The sequence below is a fragment of the Ahaetulla prasina genome, chromosome 1 (genome assembly GCF_028640845.1).
Source record: "Ahaetulla prasina isolate Xishuangbanna chromosome 1, ASM2864084v1, whole genome shotgun sequence".
Taxonomy (NCBI): Eukaryota; Metazoa; Chordata; class Lepidosauria; order Squamata; family Colubridae; genus Ahaetulla; species Ahaetulla prasina.
This window is the reverse complement of record NC_080539.1, coordinates 181,038,925-181,061,468: the sequence shown is the minus strand read 5'-3', so window position 1 is coordinate 181,061,468 and position 22,544 is coordinate 181,038,925. Positions and strand designations below refer to the sequence as shown.

At 39.4% G+C, this 22,544-nt stretch overlaps 1 protein-coding gene and 1 long non-coding RNA gene across 12 annotated transcripts in view; one reads left to right on the top strand and one right to left on the bottom strand.

The window, feature by feature from the left end:
* RUNX2 (RUNX family transcription factor 2) overlaps window positions 1-22,544 on the bottom strand; it is a 257,072-nt gene that overhangs the window by 182,445 nt on the left and 52,083 nt on the right. For 3 of the 6 annotated variants that reach the window (XM_058183448.1, XM_058183463.1, XM_058183489.1), the window contains exon 3: window positions 351-682. The exons of 1 other annotated variant lie outside the window; for it this stretch is intronic. In XM_058183448.1, the coding sequence (XP_058039431.1) occupies window positions 351-682 (332 nt within the window). Of the gene's footprint in view, window positions 1-350; window positions 705-2,209; window positions 5,348-22,544 lie in introns of those variants that run through there. 2 more of the 6 variants (XM_058183471.1, XM_058183455.1) reach the window with 2 other exon arrangements.
* LOC131198668 (uncharacterized) lies at window positions 583-15,961 on the top strand. 6 transcript variants are annotated; one of them, XR_009155137.1, is made up of 5 exons: window positions 591-721; window positions 8,244-8,319; window positions 9,699-9,800; window positions 10,231-10,806; window positions 12,219-15,961. It is a non-coding gene; the product is annotated as an uncharacterized LOC131198668 (long non-coding RNA). The 6 variants fall into 6 exon arrangements; XR_009155133.1 differs by lacking the exon at window positions 8,244-8,319 and having other exon boundaries at window positions 583-721; XR_009155134.1 differs by having other exon boundaries at window positions 8,244-9,800.

Genomic DNA, 22,544 nt, shown 5'->3' with positions numbered 1-22,544 from the left:
CTACTTGTGCCAGTAACAAGGTTTTAAAAACAGGCAGCCAGGAGGAGGTCATATAGTGAAGGCTATTCCCCAGCCCCAAGAAGACAAGGCCAGGTACCTATAAGATGGGCAATTCCCAGCTGATGCAAAGTACTATCCCAATGGTGCTTAGGTGCTCCTGGAGAATAGTAGCCGAGACTTACAAATCCCCGTAAACTGCACGCAGTGGGTGCCAAGGCCCTAACTTATCACACTGCCCCCTGACGCCTTGCCCCTTGCCCTGACCAGGAGGAAACGAGGAAATTGCCTTGGGCCACCGTGAAAGGCGAAGGGGGGGTGGGACTGATGAAGGTTTGCCCAGCTCTCCTTACCTTGAATGCCACCGGGAGAGTTTTGTTGCAGCGCCAGTGTGAAGGCAGCACGGAGCACAAGAAGTTCGGGCTGTCGGTGCGGACCAGCTCGGCCGGGTGGTCGGCGATGATCTCCACCATGGTGCGGTTATCGTGCGGGCGAAGTCTGGGCACCGCCGCCACTGCCGCCGCCTCCTGGTGCTGCTGCTGCTGCTGCTGCTGCTGCTGCTGCTGCTGTTGCTGCTGTTGCTGCTGCTGCTGCTGGGCTGCCGCCACTACCGGGCTGACTTCGCTCATCTTTCCGGGCTGCAGGCTGCTGGAAGGGGGGCTGAACCTCCTGCTGGTGCTGGGATCTACGGGAATACGCATCACAACAGCCACAAGTTAGCGAGGTCTGCAGGGGACTCGGAAGGGCCGCTCGAAGAGGCGTTGGAGGAGGACCGGGGAGTCGAAAAAGAGACGGGGGAGAGAGAGAGAAAGGACGGGAGGGGACGGAGAGGGATGCGGGGAGGACCAAGGAAACCGGCTCTAATTAAGGGGAGAGCAAGAGGGGTTGCGGGGGAAATCGCGGTGAGGAAAAGTGCGGCTGAATGCGGGAGGCGCTTGGGCGGCCGCGCGGCTTCTTGGCCAAGCGCCGCGGCGAAGTCCCGGCTGCGGCAGAGCTGCGAAGCGCGTCTCTTCCTCCCTTTTCGCTCCGTTCCGCCTCGCTCACTCGCGCGCTCTCTCTCTGTCTCTCTGTGTGTGTCTCTCTCCCTTCCTCGCACCAGCGCGTCTTCCTTCCACTGCTACGTGTTTGGGCTGCTTTGTGCCCCCTCCCTCCCCGCGTCTTTATTTTCTTCTTTCCTTTAGGAGGTGTCCTAAAGGGCTGGAAGGGCGAGGAGGTAAAACTAGTTTCCTTGAGCGTTTCTGTCGCTCCTCCGGGCAAGATTTATTGGCTGGAAGTGGAGTTGCTCTCTTTCCTACGAGGGTCTTTGAGCAACCCCCACCCCCACTCGCACGCACACACACTTCCACCCGAGTCGAGTAAAACGAAGGTGCGAGTGAACTTGGTGGGCTCTCCGCTCGCGAGTTTTGTCGCTTTGGGTAGTGCAAGATAAGATAACTGGGAGGAGAGCTTTTTATCAAAAGTCTGCCCTTCGCTCAGAAACGAGCTTGAGTTCTTCTTCCGCAAAAGCGGCAAGTTCTCTGGGGAGGGGTTTAGGAAAGGAAAAGTAGTCAAAATAATAAGAAGAGGACAGGAACTTTAGGCGGCTCCCGAGCGCGAGAATCTGTCAGAGAGGGTGAACTTCCGACTGGAGGAACAAACTGCGTGGGACGAAAGCGTGTCTATCTGTCTGTCTGTCTGTCTGTCTATCGCTGCGCGTGGAGGGGGCGGATTGTCGGGACAAGTTTCCAAAGTTTGCTGGTAGGGGTGACTTATATGAGGAAAGCGAAGAACTCTTGACTTCGGCCAGCGCTTCGAAAAGCCGCGGGGCTGATCTAGCAAAAGAGCCACCGATGGAAAGGGATCGATTTGGGGAGTCCAGACGGGTCCAGAATGGGTGCGCGTGGGGGCGGAGGCTGGAGGCTGGGATTTCTAACGATTAGCTGTTTGTGGTTTACATATACGGAACTCTGCCTGCTATGCTAACGCAACCATTAGGCTGATGAGAGGCTGTAGCGCCGGAGGCTTCGCGCGGTCCTGCGGCTCCGGCGCTTTCCACAGCAACTCGAATCTTGCGCGTCCTCGCTTTCCCTCTGCCCCTTCGAAGAAGTTCCGCTCCGGGAGCAGCGAGAATCCGAGACCCTGCTCTCTGTCTTGGAGCGAGGAGGACCGGGGGGGTGGGGGGAAAGTCTTCCTATTCACCATTCCATTATAAACTTTAAGATTAGTATCTTACTTTCCAAACAGCCCCCCCCCGACGACCCATTGTCAACATAGTCCCCATTCCAACCCCACATCTGGTAGTCGGAAACCTTTTCGAATCAATTACAGTCTTCGGAGGGAGCACTAAAAGGTGGAATAGCGCTCGGTTCGCTCTCGGCACGCGCACAACAAAAGGCAGAGCTTATGAAAAGCGTTCCCATACCCAATAGTGTAATAGGGTAAACGCCGCCCAGTGTAGATAACAACCTATCAAATCGACCCTAATTTCTAAGGTCTGAGTTCGGCTTGATCCTTCAGCCTCCCCGCCAAGAACCGCTGCCGGCAGTCCGTGCGCTCAAGGCAAAGGGATTCGGCGCGAGAAAAAGTTGGGAAGCCGGTGGGGTTGCCCCCAATGACCATCAACCCGTCTTCCTAATACAGTTTCACGGGAGTTGCTGGGGTGTATTTAGCATCGAGAACTTCCTTCCTTCCTTCCTTCCTTCCTTCCTTCCTTCCTTCCTTCCTTCCTTCTCGAGTTTTGATCCAAGAAAGAAGAGGAGGATGCCTGAAAACAACAGGCAAGAACAGCGAGGTCCAAAAAGAAACACCAACCCCCCCCCAAAAAAAAACCACCCTTCTCTCTTTCATCCCATTTGTCACCCGGAGCACTTTTCGAGATAAGAGGCGCGCAGGGGTAACAGACCTTCTCCCCAGCCACGCGCCCCGTTTATCTCTCTCCGTTTTGTCTGCCGTCGTAAAAACAAAAACAAAAAACCCGCGCGTTGCAGAGAGACGGACGACGGGGTTATCCCTGGGCTAGGCCTCTTCCCCACCGACCCAGGCATGAAACTCCCGGCTTGCTTTAGAGCAAGTCACCGTTCCGTTTGGAGCGACTTTGTGCAGAGAAGGCAAGATCTTGGGGTCTGCATTTTTTCTGTTTTTAAACACACCAGTCCATTCTTCCATTAAAATTATCCTCTATAGTACATCCAACAAACACCCCTGCTACCTGCTTTCAGATAGACATGTTTCTTTGAGGAGACGATTCTTTTGATCACCAATAACTCTTTAACATTTGTCCATCTTTTGGGAAGGCACATTGATAAAAAAAATTTTTTAGGATCAGTCTGGTAGAGTTGTACTAGTAAATTCGGTGCAGCCAATTATAAACGTACAACAGTGAACATTATTCTTGCGCTTGTTTATCATCACCATTAGAATCCAGTTACAATTACCTAAACAGTTGACATTTGCCATTTCAAGCCTAAACATTTATTCTTCAGCTGTGAATCCAGTTGATTTATTTAGGATCTGTTGCTAAATATATTACTAGTTACTGCATTTAGACTAACTGAGTTGTCGATACCTATTTGGTCATTTATAATATCTTTAGGACACCTCCACTGAATATTTATAAAATTGCATGCACGATTAATAATATGCTTGTCAGATTTCTATTTGCTTTCTGTAAATCTCATTGAATATAAACTTTTCCTTCTCTGCTAACTAAAAATACGTGTTTAGATGTTTAAGGAAGCTACTGGCAACTAGTGTAAAGAGATACTTAAAATAGACAGCAGTCATTTCTAATGTGGAAATAATATTTTCCTACCAAATGCCTCCACAGTTTTAGGCTTTTAGTAAAAACGATCCTCATTCTTTGGAAAGAAAAAAGGCCTTGATGAATACTTGCAGAGTTAACAGCATTTGATCCTATAAAAGACCACAATTTAGAGCATTCAGATTATACTCATTTTTATTCAAGGAACTATAAATCTCAGGCTTAGCTTTTACCTGGAACTAAATCTTACTGATTCCAATGGAATTGACTTTCATGATAAAATGGTTTAATAGAAGCCATAATATTTATAAAGATAAACGAAGCTTAGCATGTCACAGATATGATATGATTTGGTTTATACCATCTAGAAAGGCACAAATGTTTTGCCTTTCATCCTCCATATTAAAAAAAAAGACATCAGAATGCCAGAATGGAAAAGATGCTGAGCAGATAAAAAAGATCTGATAGTGAACGTATGCAATGGGAAATTAATCGGAATCAAATTTGAGTTGAAACATTAGTGATTTTAATGATTTTCAGAAACAGATACATCACTATTGTCTTGAAAATAATGAAACTAACTTAGTTACATGGGCTGTTGTAGATGACCTTCAATGTAATGAAAGGTTTATTGGCCAAATAAATTTAGACACCTATCCTGCGCAGACTGCACTGGCTACCTGTGGCCTTCCGGGTGCGCTTCAAGGTGTTGGTGATAATCTTTAAAGCGCTCCATGGCATAGGGCCGGGCTATTTACGGGACCGCCTACTGCTACCTCTCACCGGCCCGTGCGCTCTCACAGAGAGGGACTCCTCAGGGTGCCGTCAGCTAGGCAGTGTCGTCTGGCGACGCCCAGGGGAAGGGCCTTCTCTGTGGGGGCTCCCACCCTCTGGAACGAACTCCCTCCAGGACTGCGTCAACTTCCGGACCTCCGAACCTTTCGTCGCGAGCTCAAAACATATTTATTCATCTGCGCGGGACTGGATTAGATTTTAAATTTATTGGTTTTAAACGGGTTTTTATTTTTTATATTATTTTTAATAATGGGCTATAGAATAAGTTTTTTAACTGTTATTTTAACTTGTATTTATATGTATTTTTAATTGCCTGTGAACCGCCCTGAGTCCCTAGGGAGATAGGGCGGTATACAAATATGAAAAATAAAATAAATAAAATAAATAATAAATATAGCATTTAAAATAAATGATTTCTAAACTATATTTAACTTTGTTAATGAAGGTTTCTTTTTTTAATTTTTATATTTTAAGTGCCCTGTTTTATCCCAGATTGTGTGTGTGTGTGTGTGTGTATAATATATATATAAGCCTATGAGAATGGATTGTTTAGAAATCATCTCTAGTGGCCAGGATTTTAGAAGAGTAGAGTTCATGGAAGGTAGACATACAGGTGGTCCCCGACTTACAACAGTTCACTTGTTGACTGTTCAAAATTACAATGCCACTGAAAAAACTGACATGATCGTTTTTCACACTTACAACCGTTGCAGCAATCTCATGGTCATGGAATCAAAGTTCAGGCGCTTAGCAACTGACTCATATTTATGATGGTTGCAGTGTCCTGGGGTCACGTGATCCCCTTTGGCGACCTTCTCATAAGCAAAGTCAATGGAGTAACCAGATTCACGTAACAACTGTGCTATTAACAACTGCAGTGATTCACTTAACAACTGTGGCAAGAAAGGTTGTAAAATGGGGCAAATGTATCTTGAGCATATATTACACATTTTTAATTGATTCAACTTCTACCTAATACAAATAAAGCTAAGTAGGAATATTTAATAATTACAGTAGTATAAATAGTTAATGCACTAACACTATCTAAATAGTAAACATGAATTCCAGTTTTTAAATTCATTCAGTAACCATACATGCTTTCACTGATTCTGCTTTGGGAGAAGTTGGAGGAAATCATCAAATTGTCATATTTTATTTTTTCATTAGTGGGACCAACCATTGCCTTATGATTTCCTAGCTAAGCCACAATCTTGTGTTTTCTGACTTTGTCCAGATCCTACCATTTTTCAAGTAATGACAATTATTATGCACATTCTGTTTTTAATGAAGATGGTTTGTCATTATTTCAACTGGATTGAGCTACCTTCATCTGACACTTGGATTACTAGGCGTAATGCGGCCCTGGGATAAGGCTACAAACATTGCCTACAGCATGATCGAGGCTCTTTGATCCTCTCACTTGCGCACAATATATAATTCCTTGACTGCTGTTCTGAAATGCAAGATTAGTATATATGGTGTCTCAGTGGAAGTTAAATTAATCAGAAGTTTATCTATGCCATCAAAATAAATAAATGTTAAACTTGCTTTGCTTGGCTAGGTTACAATATGTTCATATTTTCTTAGCATAATAGAATAAAAGGCTAGTTATCAAACCATATTATTAACGTTACAACATTTCTATTCAAACGTTATATACAAATTTCCTTTATTGCGATCAATGATTCATACACATTAACATGTGGAAGGATATAAACATAATTAAATATATGATAATCAGGGATACAGTGTTTGATTATGTGTCATGATTGCTGCCACAGAAATCTAATCAAATGATTGAATAGAGGTACTGATACAAATTATAAGAAGTGGTTGGATTTGAACCAGAAAGCTGACAGCCCAAATAACTATTTAGAATTAAAGCATGTTTTCTAAATAAAGGGCACCTAGTACCATTCAGCCCAATCTATTTAGTGGGGATTGCTGTGGGACCCCACAAAAATAAACTTCCATCTACAACATCCTGAACTCCTGGGAACATCTCCATAGTGGCATCATGCAAGTTGTTTTTTCTCAAAGCTGCAACCTCCAACAATGACCCCCATGTTTTGCTACTGATATCAGGGATAGCCAGGTTGCTGCTTACTGGAAGGAGTAGAGACAAGGGGGAAAGAAAACACTGTACACATTCAGATAGTGTCTTCTGTTTCTCATGGCTGAATATTATGGCCTAGCATAGAAGGCAAATCTAAGTGAAGTGATTAACTAGGTTTCAGTATAACATATTGTTATTGAACAATCTTTATTATTATCTGATTTACTGAAAACTACAGGTAGTCCCTGACTTACGACAAAAATTGAGCCTAAAATTTATGTCGCTAAGTAAGACATTTGTTAAGTGAGTTTTGCCCTATTTTACAACTTTTCTTGCCACTGTTGTTAAGTGAGTCCTTGTAATTGTTAAATTAGTAACTCAGTTGTCAAGTGAACCTGACTTCCCCATTGACTTTGCTTATCAGAAGTTCGCAAAAGTTGATCACATGACCCTGCGACACTGCAACCGTCATAAATATGAACCAGTTGCCAAGCATTTGAATTTTGATCACCTGCAATGGTCATAACTGTGAAAAACGGTCATAATCCACCTTTTTCAGTGGTGTAACTTTGAACAGACACTAAATGAACTGTTATAACTACTTGTAGGACTACTTGTATTAAAATGTTTACGATTTACAATTTTATTCAACTGCCATTAAAGATAATAGCAAAAGAACTTATGAAATAATGTATTTCAGTGTGTTTTAGAATGCTAATCAATTAGATATGTACTAAGACTTATTTTCAAATGCATTTCATGTGTTTTCAACTATACTGTTCCAAAGGCAAATAATTTCTTCTGAAATGTAATAGATTTTAGAGTTAAACTGAATTATTGATTTCAAATAAATTGGGAGCATAATATCAGAGGTTTTAAAAAATATTTTCTTTCCACAAATAATGTTTTCTGTCTTAGTATGACCTAAACCTTTTCAGACAACGTTCCTGCTGGAGGAAGTAAGAGACGTTATTTTCATCAATTCTTTCTTTTCTTTCCTTGATTGAGTGATTACATATCACGAAGTCAGTGCTGACGACTAGTGAGCCTATGGTTAGATTGTCTCCAGGATGATCTGTTCCTCACCTGGCCATGCACACATCATGCATTGGTGTATCCATCATTGCTATAACTGAGTTCATTTACCTTGTTGCTGAATATCCTTTTCTTCACTTTTATTCCACCTTGCTTAGAACTATGGAGTTTTCAAGGAATCTGGGTTTTTGTATTATCTATCCAAAATACAATAATTTGAGCCTAGTCATTTGTGACCATATTCTTCTATGATTAGGGGAGTCCTTGGAAACAATGTGGGAGTTCATGTAGAAGTTTAAAGCATATTGACAAATACTCTCTCCCCCACCTTTCTTCAGTGGGATCCTCCTCTATGTATGTCTTGAGGCAGAAATTCAATCTCTTTTTGTGTATAAATATGCATGCTTAAGTCTGCCAGCTTCATTCAAACTAAGTTTTCATAATGAGATCAAAGTATAAGTTGTCTCTTTTTTCTTCCTCTGATTAATTGTAGAAGAGTTAAAAGGTGAATGTTATTGAAAAAGGATTATACTACTGTAATGCTTGGGGATTATTCATGATGTGTACAAAATTGGCAAAAGACAAGCCTTACAAATTTCCCTTATACTTTATTTCATACAGGAAAGAAATCTTAACTACTGCTTTACAGGAGGTGTTGATTTTTCTGGACCAACAATATATTATAAAATGAGTATAAGTAAGGAGATGTTCAAGAATTATTTTATAGAACAAGTTACACAAGTATTCCTGCATCTGCCTAAGTTCCCTTTGTCTTCTGGGAACCATTTACAATGCTGGGAGTTGGCATAACTGCTATCGCTAATATCTCATCAGAATTCTAAAAAACAGTTAAAAATAACCTTTATAGCAGGGGTGGGCAACCTATAGTCAATCATAACATACTAGTAATAACATGTAAGTGTTATGAAAGATTCATTTCACATATTAGGACAAATGGCTTTTCAGGGTTGGAAAAATCTGTTTGCTCTAATATCTAGAGCGCCGACATGGCCATGGTTAAAATTAGAGTAGGAGATCCAGGTCCAGCCCACTTTCAGGCATGGAAATTCACTAGGTGAATTTGGGAGTAGTTTAATTTTGGGAGAAATTTGAAGGAAAGAGATTTAGCTGTATTGCCTTGAGCTCATGGAAAAAAGGTGGGATATATATTAAACAAATACCACTGAACACATAAATGAAAATTCTGGTTACAGGAATTTTGCTGAAAAGTTACCAGTGAAAAAAAAAAGACAATTATGGAACCAGATAGGACAATCATGATCTCCACTATTCTATCCAAGACTAACAGCAGAAAATATTAGGATTTATGGATTTTTTCCCCTATGCTGTACTTCCTTACGTGGAGGAGAAAAGTGAGATGTAGCAGGAGGTATTTGTAAAGGTGAAATAATTGCCTTTAAACATCAAATGTAGTTACTTCCCAGATATATCAATGCATTTATCAAAGGGATTCCAGACATTTAACTGCAATCATTTCTTCTGCTTCTCAAATATTGAAAGCTAATTGATAGCAGGATGGACTTCTCTTTCTTAATTCATTCCTTAATTTGTTACTGAAGATCGGAAAAGCCAAGATTTGGAAGATACATGGAACTATGCAAAAGAGATGGGGAGGACAGTAAAGAGAAACCCTAATTGTTCAAGCAGACAACTGCTTGGATGACATTGAGTAGCTTATGGTGTCTTACTCCTTGCAAAATCACAGTTTGGCTTCTTGGGACTAAATGAGACAGAGGAGCATTGCCTCAATTATCTCAATAAGAGCTTACCTCCAAAAGGAGACATGGGGGGAGGGGCGGAACCTGTAGGAAAAAGGTAGAGTCTAATACATTCTTATCCTCCATCATTCCTACAAAACAATACCACTTCTGCTGCTGACCCTTTATATTTCTGCTGGTTCCTCACTGGGAGGTTTCCAAGAGGTTTACCTTGCATTCCAATGTACCACAGAGTGTGTTGTACCTCTTACTCCGCTATGTCTTTTTACTCTTTCAATCCCAGGACATATCTCCATTGAAGTCTTAACATTTGGTCTCTCATTCTTGTCTCATCCAGGTGAGGTAGTAGAAATGCTTAATCAAGGTTTGGTTGCTGTAATCATCTGAAAGAGGGCCAATAATCTGCAGTTCAAACCAGACAAGGCAGAAGTGCTAATTGGTGAGTCATCTGCCAGCATGAGGAGTTTGGCACATTCTGGGAGGGTTCTCCTCCTCCTAAAGGATCACATCCGTAACTTGAGATTGTTGATAGATACTTTTTTGTCCCTAGAGTCACACTAGTCTCCTGTGCCAAAGAGTTGCCTTTTACCAGTTTGGATGGTACATCAAGTATACAGTAGCTCTGTTTAAAAAGAGAGCTTATCTTTAGCCATCTACATCTTAGTAATCTCCCATTAAAATGATTACAATTCATTTTTCAAGAACTGACCTTGAGGATGATTTAGATTAGTTCAGTTCATACAAAATATAATGACCAGAACTGGATTTTATCATATAACACCAATATAACATCAGATTTATCATTTCTCAGTTATTTCCAGGATGAATTCAACCTATTGGCATTGATTATACTGTATAACTTTCTTTAGATCTTGGGAATGTGAAGACCAGCTACTTGCTGTGTTGTACGCTGACAGAAATTGAGAAGATAAAGAAAGGCCTGCTCCAAGTGCTCACACATGCGGGCAATGTGAGATTAGGCAAAGACTTGTTGAATGTTTTAAGTAATCACCTCTTGTTTAGTTTTTTTAAAAAATTCCTAAATCTTTTTTTTTTTTTGCATTTTCATTGCCATGTTGCTTTAATTCATTATTATTTTATTGTCACTTTTATTGCACTCCAAGGACTTCTGCTGTAGGATAATGTAATGATGATTATATTACATGACTATCATGATTACATGATTACCAGATGGTTTACATCCCAGGGTACTGAAGGAGCTGGCAGATGAGATCTCGGAACCACTAAATAAAATCTTTTAGAGCTCCTGGAGCAGAGGGGAAACTGCCAGAGGCCTGGAAAAGAGCTGATGTGGTTCAAATCTTCAAAAAGAGGGAAAAGTGGAACCAGGAAACTACAGACCAATCAGCTTGACATCAATACCTGGGAAAATCCTGGAAAAGATAATCAAGCAGCAGATTTGTGAGCATCTGGAAGTGAACAAGGTGATTACTAGAAGCCAATATGGGTTTGTTAAAAGAAAATCATGCCAAACAAATCTTATTGCCTTTTAACTTAGTGGATCAAGAAAATGCTGTGGGTAGAATATACTTAGATTTCAGTAAGGCTTTTGATAGAGTAGACCACAACCTACTCCTTGATAAGATAGAACAATGCGGGATAGACAATACTATTATCGGATGGATTTGTGGTTGGCTGACCAACCGTAACTCTGTTCGTGATCCCCAATGGAACTACATTAGAAGGAAGCATGCAGTGGGGTACCTCAAGGTTTTGTATTAGAGACAGTATTCTTCAAAATCTTCATAAATAATCTAGATGAGGGGGTAGAAGGGGAGCTCATCAAGCCTGCAGATGTCACCAAGTTTAGGGAAAATACTAACACTTTGGAAGATAGAGGCAGGGTTCAGAAGAATCTTGACACTTGAGCATTGGGCTCTACCCAACAAGATGCAGTTCAGTGGGAGGAAAAGTAAGTCCTATATTTAGGAATGAAAAATCAAATGCACATGTACAGAATAGGCAGTACATGGCTTAACAATAATGCCTGTGAGAGGGATCTAAGTCTTCTGGTGGATTACCACTTAAGTATGACTCAGCAGTGTTCCACAGCTGCCAAAAAATAAATGCAGTCCTAGGTTGAATTAACAGAGGGATAGCATCAAGATCATGAGAAGTAATATTACTGCCCTAAACTGCATTAGTATTCGGCACATATGGCATATTGTGTCCAATTCTGGTCCCCATGATTAAAAAAAGATATTGAGGCCTTAGAACCTGTGTGTCAAACTCATCGTGTTACGTTGCCATCATGTGACGTTTCGTGACCTGTTTTCCCCATTCCCAGAACTTGGGTGGGTGTGGCCTGCAGCTGATGCATCCGGCCCACAGGCCGCCAATTTGACACCCTTCCCTTAGAAAGAGTACAGAGATGAGCAATAAAGATGAAAAAAAGTCTAGAGGCTAAATCATATGCCACCACCCATCAAGTACTTGTAAAAGAAAAAGCTCCGAAGATTTCAAATCTTCCCACTCTGTAATGGGCAGTAGGAATAACCTTGAGGAATAACCAAGACAATGGTCAGTTAAAATAGTCTGGGCCAGACTCATTGAAGGAAGTAAACAAGTTTTGTAGGGACATAAGATGCAGAGACCAGCACTCCATCAAATCAACAAGGTGGCAATGAACTACACTAGACACTAAGGGGAATACCAGTAGGGGAAAATAAATTATGTTACAATAGCCAAGGAATTAGTTAAATGGGTCTATTGGCCAATGCATTATACTTGTCATTGGACTATAACACTGGTGTAGAGTTCTGGAGAAATCATACATTGATTTTCAATAAATATACTGTTGTTTCCCTAATTGCTTTCTTTCCCTCCCCCACTCCAGGCAAATCATCTATCTTCCTGAATCAGGCATTGTTTTTACTGGATGATACTGGATCCTCAACCCTGATTATAGCATTCTGCACAAGATGTCATATTTGCCTTTCCTTTCTTTATATGCTTTCACTGAAACAATGTTAGCAATTTGTGTTTTATAAGGATTCATGTGGGGAATTCTGCAGTGGGACACTTGTGAGACTTACTGGTGATAGCACTTCAGAGATCACTTTATTTCATGGAAGCCTCCTTCTGTCATGGTCACCTAATGTGTGAATGCTGCTAATAAAAATGATACTAAATACATTTTTTTAAAAAAAATATTGAAGTCTATTTCTTTGAATACATATTATGGTGTATCATTTTAACAAATGGGCAAATGATGCATCATATTAAATATGGACAAAATTCAACAGCATCCCTGAAAATATGGAAAAGATGCATAGGCCTGAAATGATCTTTTCTTTACATCCCAAATGTCAGATCTTTTGTACAAAAATGCACCCAGTTAATTTTTCCCCAGTCCTTTATCATTCAGCTATTGGAACATTGGGAAACTACAAAATGATTTTCTGATCTGCTGATTAATCTTCACCAAAAGGGAGAGAAGGACACAAAGGGAAAGAAAGAAAATTCAAGGCCTAGTACGCAAATGTAAGAAAATGACAATCTTTTCCTGATATGGCTTTTATCTAAGAGATGGCCATCTGCCCTGAAACAAGAACTTTCTTTTAAAATTCTTTTAATATGAATAATTTCTCTTATAAAATAAAATTAGCACAACATATCCTATGTTCTTTATATTTTGACAAAGTACTCAAGAAACTTACAGGTAGTCCTCAACCTATAACAGTTCATTTAATGAGTGTTTAAGGTTTTTATGATGGTTTTTCACACTTGTAACTGTTGCAACTTCCCCTTCTTACAAGCAAAGTCAATGGGGAAGCCAAATTAACTTTACAGATGTATTACTAACTTAACAACTGCAGCGATTCACTTAATAATTGTGGCAAGAAAGGTTGTAAAATGGAGAAAATTCATTTAACAACTGTTTTGCTTAGCAACAAAAAGTTTGGGCTCAACTGTGGTCTTTAAGTCAAGGACTACCATAGCAATCCTATGCAGCCACAGTAAAAAGCAAATAATCAACCAAGCAGGAACAGGATGGGATAACCAGCATCTCTGATAATTTTGCTGACCTTTAAACAAATAGGAGATAACCCACTAATGGCATGAACCCCTTATTGTTTCCTGATCCCAAGATACATGTAAAAAATCTGGTCTGTACCTCCCCTTATTGAAAGCACACAAATGTTTTGGATCTCTCCATGGTTATGAAAGAAAATGAATTCACATCTCACTGAATTGAACATTGTCCTGAAATTTTTTTCCAGAGAAGAGTCAGAGAAAAGCATGGAAAACCATTCCAGTACAAACAATCGGCCAAATCACATACAGAACCCAAAAATTCAGTCACTACTGTAACCAAGCTGCTATGCACACAATATATACTTTGAAACAACTCAGTAGGAAAGCATAAGGGAACATAGATCCAAAACTGGGAATTAAATTTCATTTCCTAGCCACAGAAAAATGTCAGTAAGACAGTGCTTAAATAGCTTTCAGCAACGTGTACAGTACTAAAGGGAAAACAGTTGCAACAAGAGTGGAATCATACATTTCTACTACAAAAGTAACTTTATAACAATGACTCAATAGAGGTTCATGTTTATCATGATCTATCTTGAAGTCTCCCAATACTGAGAGTTATCATGGAGCTTTAACTAAATAAAATATCTTTATTTATTTATTAAATGATTAAAACCACTTATCTCCTTCACAGGAGTAGATCATCATTTTTTTTCTGGCTTGCTTAAAATTCCTTTAATTACCACTAGTGTGAATATTATAGATCCCCCCCCAAAAAAAAACTGAATTGAAGAAATTACTGGTTCATCTTTCACATGCCTGTGTGCACACACACATATGCAACACACGCACATAGAATAAAAATGTCTCTCCAGCAAAGAGTGGATTGTTCATATAGAATGGCGTAGCATTTTGTATTTGATTCCAAAAAGATGCTTTGCAATTGTTAGGGGTACAAATGCAGCAGCTGCCTGCGATTCTGTAGAGCAGCTGCATGTTTTCCTGGGATCAACAACCCCTGCACACTCAAAAATGATGGGGCTAAAGTAGTTTAAATCCACATTTTTTAATTTCCTTGGTTTGTATATGAACAGGGCATGACTTCCTCTTCTAACTCCAAAGAAATAGATTCAGTTCAAAAGAATGGCACTCGCCTTTAAATGATGTGGACAGTATGGAACGTAAGTCACAAATGATAAAAATAAAATTTGACAACTTTTGCTGAACCTATGAACAAAGTTGTCAAATACAATTAGAATCCGAATTCAAATCCACATTGGCTGGATTTATGAAGTTTGATCTTGCTCACAGATACTCATTCCTGCTCTAATCGTGATGTTGGCAGAAGTAAAAGTTCAAAAACTTTATCTTGGATAGAATATGGCATGCTGCTTCAGAATCCAATGTGATGCTGCATTATGGAAAGGTGTTATTTCAGGTTCTAATGAAAGAAATAACGTCTATACCAAAAGTGAACTTGCCAGATAATTGGACCTTATTATAAGAACAGCTGTTTCCCACATCAAAGCTGGCAAAACTGAGATTTTTATAATCTCTGTTACATAAACCTAATGAATCTTAATTGAGCTTTATCAGTCAAGAATCACTGGTGTATGCTGGTAAATTCCTTAATTATATATATATATATCTCCTTGGACGGTGCAGCTTATAAAGATGTAAAGCTTTCTAGAAATATTGCAGATAGGTTGGAAGGGGTAGAAGAAAGGTGGGAGGGACACCTGGAAATTTTGTAAAAAATAAATAAAAATCAAACAAGTGTTTGTAAAAAAAAAAAAGGTATTTTTTTAACAGATCATTTGGGAAGCTGAAAAGGTTTCAGTACTGGAATATGTATACTTTAATGCTTTATGTATCAACCTTAAAGAAAATAATTCAAAGTTCCTTAATTTGTCAATTTAATTGTTATGGCAAAAAAAAAAATATACGATGAAAATTGACAGGAAAAGGTGTTTTAAAGCAGGGGTCTCCAACCTTGGCAACTTTAAGATTTGTGCTTCACTGGCTGAGGAACACTGGGAGTTGGAAGTCCACAGGTCTTAAAGAAGACTTCTTTTAAAGAGTTCTTTAACTCATACACACCCCAGCATTTTTGGTTTTTTTTTAATGGTTTTCCAGCCTAAGATTAAAGGGAGACTCCCTTTATCAAATAATTACATAGAAGGGGAAAGTGTATAGGTGCAGAACACCATGCAAATGTCAAAACAAAATAAAACCTTATAGCATCTCAAAAGTATTTATTGCATGTATAAATAAATATATGTATGTAAAATGTATGTATGTAAAATGTATATGTATTCATTAGTTATTTATTTTTGTACTTCACTTAAGAGATAGAAGCACTGTCCACTTTGATATCAGTGATTTTTCTTTACCCTTGTCAGGCCTCTCCTTCTGTTCTACCACCAGTTTTGCTATAATAGCAATAGCTGTGTTCTACTGCCAACATGGAGATGTTATATATGTAATACTGCTAATACTTGTATTCTCAGCATTGACATTTTCAGCCTTAGTAACTGGTGTTAGTCTTGAATAAAAAAGAATAGAAGTAGTACTGCTTTGGATTGCATAATAATAAACCATTTTGTTCAGCCTACCATCTCTGTCCCATTCTGTTAAAGGTCATTTGTTATCTCTCTCTGCATCCTTTCCCCCCCCCCGAACCCATAATACATCCATTTATATATTATGTACCTCATGAAAATGATGTATTTTTATTTATCCCCTAAAAAAGAATGCACGTTTTGCTGTGTTTTTTCTACTCTGTATTGCTTTTAATTGCATAGTTATGGGAAACTAAGATACGTACAGAGAATTTCCACTGGGCTGCAGAAGTAAACTTTCTTTTTGACTCTTAAATGTTTTCCCAAGAGAAAGAGGAGGAGGAGGAGGAGGAGGAGGAGGAGGAGGAGGAGGAGGAGGAGGAGGAGGAGGAGGAGGAGGAGGAGGAGAAGAAGAAGAAGAAGAAGAAGAAGAAGAAGAAGAAGAAGAAGAAGAAGAAGAAGGAAGAAGAAGAAGGAAGGAAGGAAGGAAGGAAGGAAGGAGGAAGGAAGGAAGGAAGGAAGGAAGGAAGGAAGGAAGGAAGGAAGGAAGGAAGGAAGAAAGAAAAAGAAAAGCCTATTTATATATGCTTACCATTTCACTCTATCCCCTCATCTGAAATTTGCTTAAGTCATGCTGAAGTGTAATGAACATTCTCAAATATAATGAAAAAGAGTTGACTTTCCTTGAAATCAAAACCAAGATTCTCAAGGAAAGTCTAATAGCTGGCCGGTTAGATTTAACATTTAACATTTATCTGGTTATGGGAAAGAATCTGCCGGTGGAATTGATTCTTCCTTTCCCATATATCCCACAAATCTTTCCTGGAATGTCAAGAATTAAGTTTGCTAATCGTAACGCTGACTACAATATATAAATATTGCACATTAGAGCTAAAATGCATTCAAGTCCTAAAACCATTTGAGATGTGATGCTAAAGGTAGTCCTAGAAATGAGATTCTGTGGCTGTGATATTGCAGTGTACAGAGAGGAGAGGCTTCTCTTTTCCGTTCTGGTCATGCGATTAATCTTATGACACAAACCAACTAGCCAAAAACCCAACACTAAAATCCCATTCATAGAATGACAGTTTCTTTTTAAACACTTAATGATATCATGGAGAATGAATTAACATGCCTGTGATGAGCAAAGAAAGGCAAAACATTACATTGTACAATTCAAATGGTCATCCACTACAAACGTTTTAAAAAAAGAGACCTACTGGATTTAATAATGGTGACTGGTATCACATGCATTTTCCTTAGATAGGCAAGATGCGGATGGGCTTTTATCAAGATGTCAAGAGATCATTTCAGCTGTCATGTATTTTAAATCTTTGTTTTGGGTCCCTTTGAGACCTGAAAGGCGTCTTAGCTTTGTTTTCTGCCTGGTTGAAACACAGCCTTTGTTGTGGAAATAAGTTCAACACACACCTAAATTAGGAATTGAAGAACTACTATGAATGGATGAATTCATAACATTGCAAGTTTCCTATATTGCATACATTAAGAGGACTGCCTGATAGGCAAAACTGTTGTTAAATTTCTGAGGAAGAGGAAATCTATATTAACGGATAAAACCAAGCATTTGCAAAAGATATATTTTATAAATGAGTATGTCCAGGTGCAATTATAATATACTTTGCCAAAACCATCAATAATAAAGGTATTCAAGAAAACTAATTCCTATAGTCCTTGCAAGTTATCTTTATGATTAGGACAAAGTATAAGTAACAGCAATGTTAGCTACCAAACAGAATAAATGTATTAGGTATTAAAGAGAAATTCTCGTACAAAAAGTTAGTAAAGTGGTTGATGAAGCATCATCATAGAGGAATTTGCAGCAGCCATAATTGCATAAAAAATAATAGTATAACTATCTTTACTTTGGCTAGAAACCAGCATAAGATAACATAAAGCTAATATTGTACAATCCATAAAATGTAATGAAAATTGAAATGGATAAACCATATGTCTATCATTATTCAGAAATTCAATATTAATTTAGTTTTAATTTATAAACTATATGTCATATGACTGTACAACATTTATCAATTTTATTATTATTAATAATAATAATATTTTTATTATTAATAAGTGGAACATTTTACCTGCAGAAGTTGTGAATGCTCCAACACTGGAAATTTTTAAGAAAATGTTGGATAACCATCTGACTGAGATGGTGTAGGGTTTCCTGCCTGGGCAGGGGGTTGGACTAGAAGGCCTCCAAGGTCCCTTCCAACTCTGTTGTTATATTATATTATTATTCTTAATCAGTTCCTGGCAAGTTTTAAAAGCTGCAGCATAAAATGAACATTTGTAAATATGTCTGATGAGCATATCTGACAGTTTTGATAATATCAGGGAGATAAAAATATGATGCTTGTTTCTGTACAGTACAGATTGAAGATTGATATGCTCAGCAGACTCCACTTCCCCGTTATTATGCCAGCATAGACATTTCATGCATGAAATCTTCTTGAAACTACCCTCTGCAACTTTGGAGGAAGCAGCACCCGTGCCAAAAACTTTCTGTAATTTGCCATTTCTAATTGCCAGCCATTTTGACTCCACTCTGTAATTGAGTTGGAGGATAGTAAAACGAATGTCTATGCAGGAATTATAAACTGGTCAAGAAAATCAATGGTCTCTGCAAGACGATTGATTGGGACTGATATTATTTGGAGGGTTTGGTGAGTGGGGTTTTTTTGGGGGTGAAAGGGGAGGTAGAGTTTGTGTAGTTAAGTGCTCAGCAGCCCAGTGAAAGACTGACTGAGTACTTAGTGCTTTTGGATTATAATTGGAAGGCTGAGTAAATTTTCTGACTGCCCATAAGTTTTGAATGCTAGGCAGAAGCGCTTTGGGTAGCAAAAGCCTCTAAGGAATTTTGTGTGTGAGAGATGGAAGCCAAGGATTGGCACATGTATTGCTATGAATAGGGAAGTGGGGAGAGCTCTGAAGGGATGGGAGTAGGCTATAACAGGGGTCACCAACCTTTTGGACCTCAAGGACCACTAAATTCATAATTTTAAATCCCAAAGACCACTAATATGATTTTTTTAAAAAGATAAATAGTATTTAGTGCAATATAAAAAATGCAAATATTTTTTCTGCGGACCATCAAAATTTTCTCGCAGACCACTGGTTGGGGACCACTGGGCTATAAGATTCCAATAGTAATGGGCAAAATATGGTGAGAGTTGAGAAATGGACTCCTCATAGGGACCGAGCCACAGGTTTCTTGTGCCTATGACACATTCCAGTTTCTCAGATTCAAATTTAGGCCCTGGATGGCAGGCTTTCAAAAGCCCTTTCAAAGCAGCTGTTGGCTACTGCTGGTGAATGCTAGATCAGTCAGTGTAATAAGGCCATCTTAATATATGACTTAATTGTCTAGGAAAAGACTGATCTAGAATATATTACTGAGTCTTGGTTGGGACAAAGGGACTGAGTCCCACTCACTGAGATATGCCCAGTTGGTTTCTGAATTGAGCACTAGCTGAGACCCCAGGGTAGGGGAGCTGGGGTAGTGGTGGTTATATCTGAGATACTTGGGAGCCATCCACGGGCCTTGCCCCATGAATTGCTGTAGGTGAAACACTGTTTCTTAAATTGGGCACCAGGAGAAGTCATCTGGGGCTGTTGCTATGCTATACCAAGCTCCCTCCTACTTAGCGGTCTCTCTGCCTGACCACCTTGATTCTGTGGCTGGGCTGGCTATGGAGTTCCCTGGACTGCTGGGAGATTTCAACCAGCCATCCCTAGATGAAGGGTCAGAGGTTGCTTTGTGGTCACCATGGCAACCATGGTCCTGGTCCAAATTATCCAGGGCCCAACTCATAGCAGTAGTAATACGCCCAATTTGATTTTTCTGTCAAAACAATGGCAGAGTATTCTGGATTTTGATTTCTCCCCTACCATTACTCACTAGTTTACTAGATTATTCACTAGTGAGTCTCTTCACAGGGAGGCCAGGTGACTAATGGACTCAATTGGGCTCCAGAGGGTTTATTCCAAAAAACCTGCTACTCGGTTCAACTGAAGCCTTGGTGGCTGCATGGAATAGCAAAGTAGCAGTGGCTTTAGATCAAGTCATGCCTGAGCAGCTCTTTATAATATATGAGGGAATTGAGGGAACTTAATTGGTCTAAGAGACACTTAAGGCATCTCTGGTGAAAGACAAGGAATGAAAACAATCAGACATAAGCTACCTCATGGTGAAATGTAACTGTTCCTCCACCCCATAGCATCTGTCGATAGTCACCCAGCGGCTTTGTTTTGGGTGACTCAGTCCCGCCTCAGAGGGAGTAATATCGACATTTATCTAAAGGGTTGCTGTAAATATGCTGCATATCTGACAGACCTGGTGCAATTCAAGGTGCCCCCTGTCACCTTTAAAGGCTTAAATGGCTTGGGACGGGCTTATCTGAGGGATCACCTTTTTCCAAGAGTTTCTACCAGTTCAACCTGATCTAGCAGAATGGGCATGACATAGATCCCCTCAGCCAAAGAATATCAGCTGGAAGGAACTAGAAAACAGGCATTTTCTGCAGTGGCCCCTGATCTATAGAACATCTTTCCTCCAAGGATTAGAATGGCCCCAACTCTGTTAGCTTTTGGTAAGGCCTTAAAAAACTGGCTATGTTCAGCACCTGAACATAGGTGGGATGCTGAATATATTAAAAGCCCTCTTTCCTGAAGAAAAAGGCAGTGGCAAATCACTTATAAAATGAAGAAGCAGGCAGTGGTGAATCACTTATAAAATCTTGCCAATAAAATGACAAGGGCTTGTCCAGCATTTATCAGGAATCAATATTGATTTGAAGGTATATACACCAATTGTTTTTTGCCAGTGCTACTATATGCATAAGGCACCTGAGACAGAGCGGACTGCCACTCAGTTGAAGAATCCATTGCTGCAACACCATAGGAGCTTTCTATTCCAAAGAATATATCAGAATAAACCCCTAGGCCTGCAATTTTACAAGAAGAGTTCTCCACTCCTCTGAAAACAACAAAATACCTTATCCCACCAGACTTGAAATCCTAGGTTTAGAAAACTTAGAACTCCGCCGCCTTCGACAAGACCTAAGTTTAACTCATAGAATCATCTATTGTAATGCCCTTCCTGTTAAAGACTACTTCAGCTTCAATTACAATAATACAAGAGCAACCAATAGATTTAAACTTAATGTTAATCGCTTCAATCTAGATTGCAGAAAATATGACTTCTGTAACAGAGTTATCAGTGCTTGGAACACATTACCTGACTCTGTGGTCTTTTCTCATAATCCCAAAAGCTTTAACCAAAAACTTTCTACCTCACCCCATTCCTAAGAGGACTATAAGGGGCGTGCATAAGAGCACAAACGTGCCTACCGTTCCTGTTCTACTGTTGTTGTTTTTTCTTATATATATATGCTTATACTTCCTCATATTTCCTCATATATATGTTTATATACTATATAACCATTTTGTGTGATGCTTATTTATATTGTTGTGACAAAATAAAATAAAATAAAAGATTTAAAAGTTATTCCAACATGTGGCATTTGCTTGGATTTGTTGGTAGAAGGAAATAAAAGTTATTCCAGTGTGGATGGCTTCATATTATTGTGGCTTTTACTGAGGTTTTGGCTATTCACACAATGAAGTAGTTCATATAGTGTGCAGATAAAATGTTCGTTTGAAACCATTTTAGCTGAATCTGTTGCTTCTTCATTTAAGATGCCTGTACTATTCGTGCTTCACTATTTTGCCACAATTATCACAAAACAATGACTTTTGAAGTTCCACCCCAGAGAGTTGCAGTGGCAACAAATGGGGTCTTGGGGGCTGCTTATGCTCCCTTGTTCCTGCTTTACATTCCTATGAAGACACTGTAATATTCAGTGTTTTACTTAATTTTAAATCTCTCTTCTAATCCTTAATTTTGACAATTTTATTATCTGACATTACCTTAGAATTTCAGTTCTCCATCTCAGTAGAATAAGCTCAAAAACTTAGGGAATGTATTGAAAATGAGATTTGCTCTTAAAACAAATACATCTATTGAATTTCTACCCAATATTTCAGTAAGTAAATAGAACTCACATGGTTCATCAATCATTTAAACATGATTTCAGCATTGAAAAATGATATAAAGCGTTAGAAACACAGTATATTAAAGAAGCTGCACATACCCCTATCTTCATCAACTACAGTTCCACTTATGCACCAAAGCCTGCTTTAATAAAAAAAAAATGTCCTCCTTTTGCAGGAGAAAGAACGACTGAAAGAAAACTAACCTGAACGGGGGACTCCATAGACTGAGCAAAGCCACTAAGAAGGCTGCCTCAGATGTTGCCCTTACTATGGAAGCTCCAAGACAAATTTTGCCAGCATCTTTCTGGGTTATGAGATTGCATCACAATTTTTGGACTCCAGCCCAGAAGCCTTAGCAGAATTCCAGGCCCCCTAAAGAAGAAAGCCAGGGCGCTTTAACTGAAGATGCTTTGATCATTAGACACTCAGATGGAAGGAAGTTGAAAGCTTAATCTCGAGTTTCATGTTGCTGAAATCTCATTTTAGCCTATTGTAGGATTATCCTGCAAATTTCTGCCTCAGACTGAGTTTGACTTCTGATG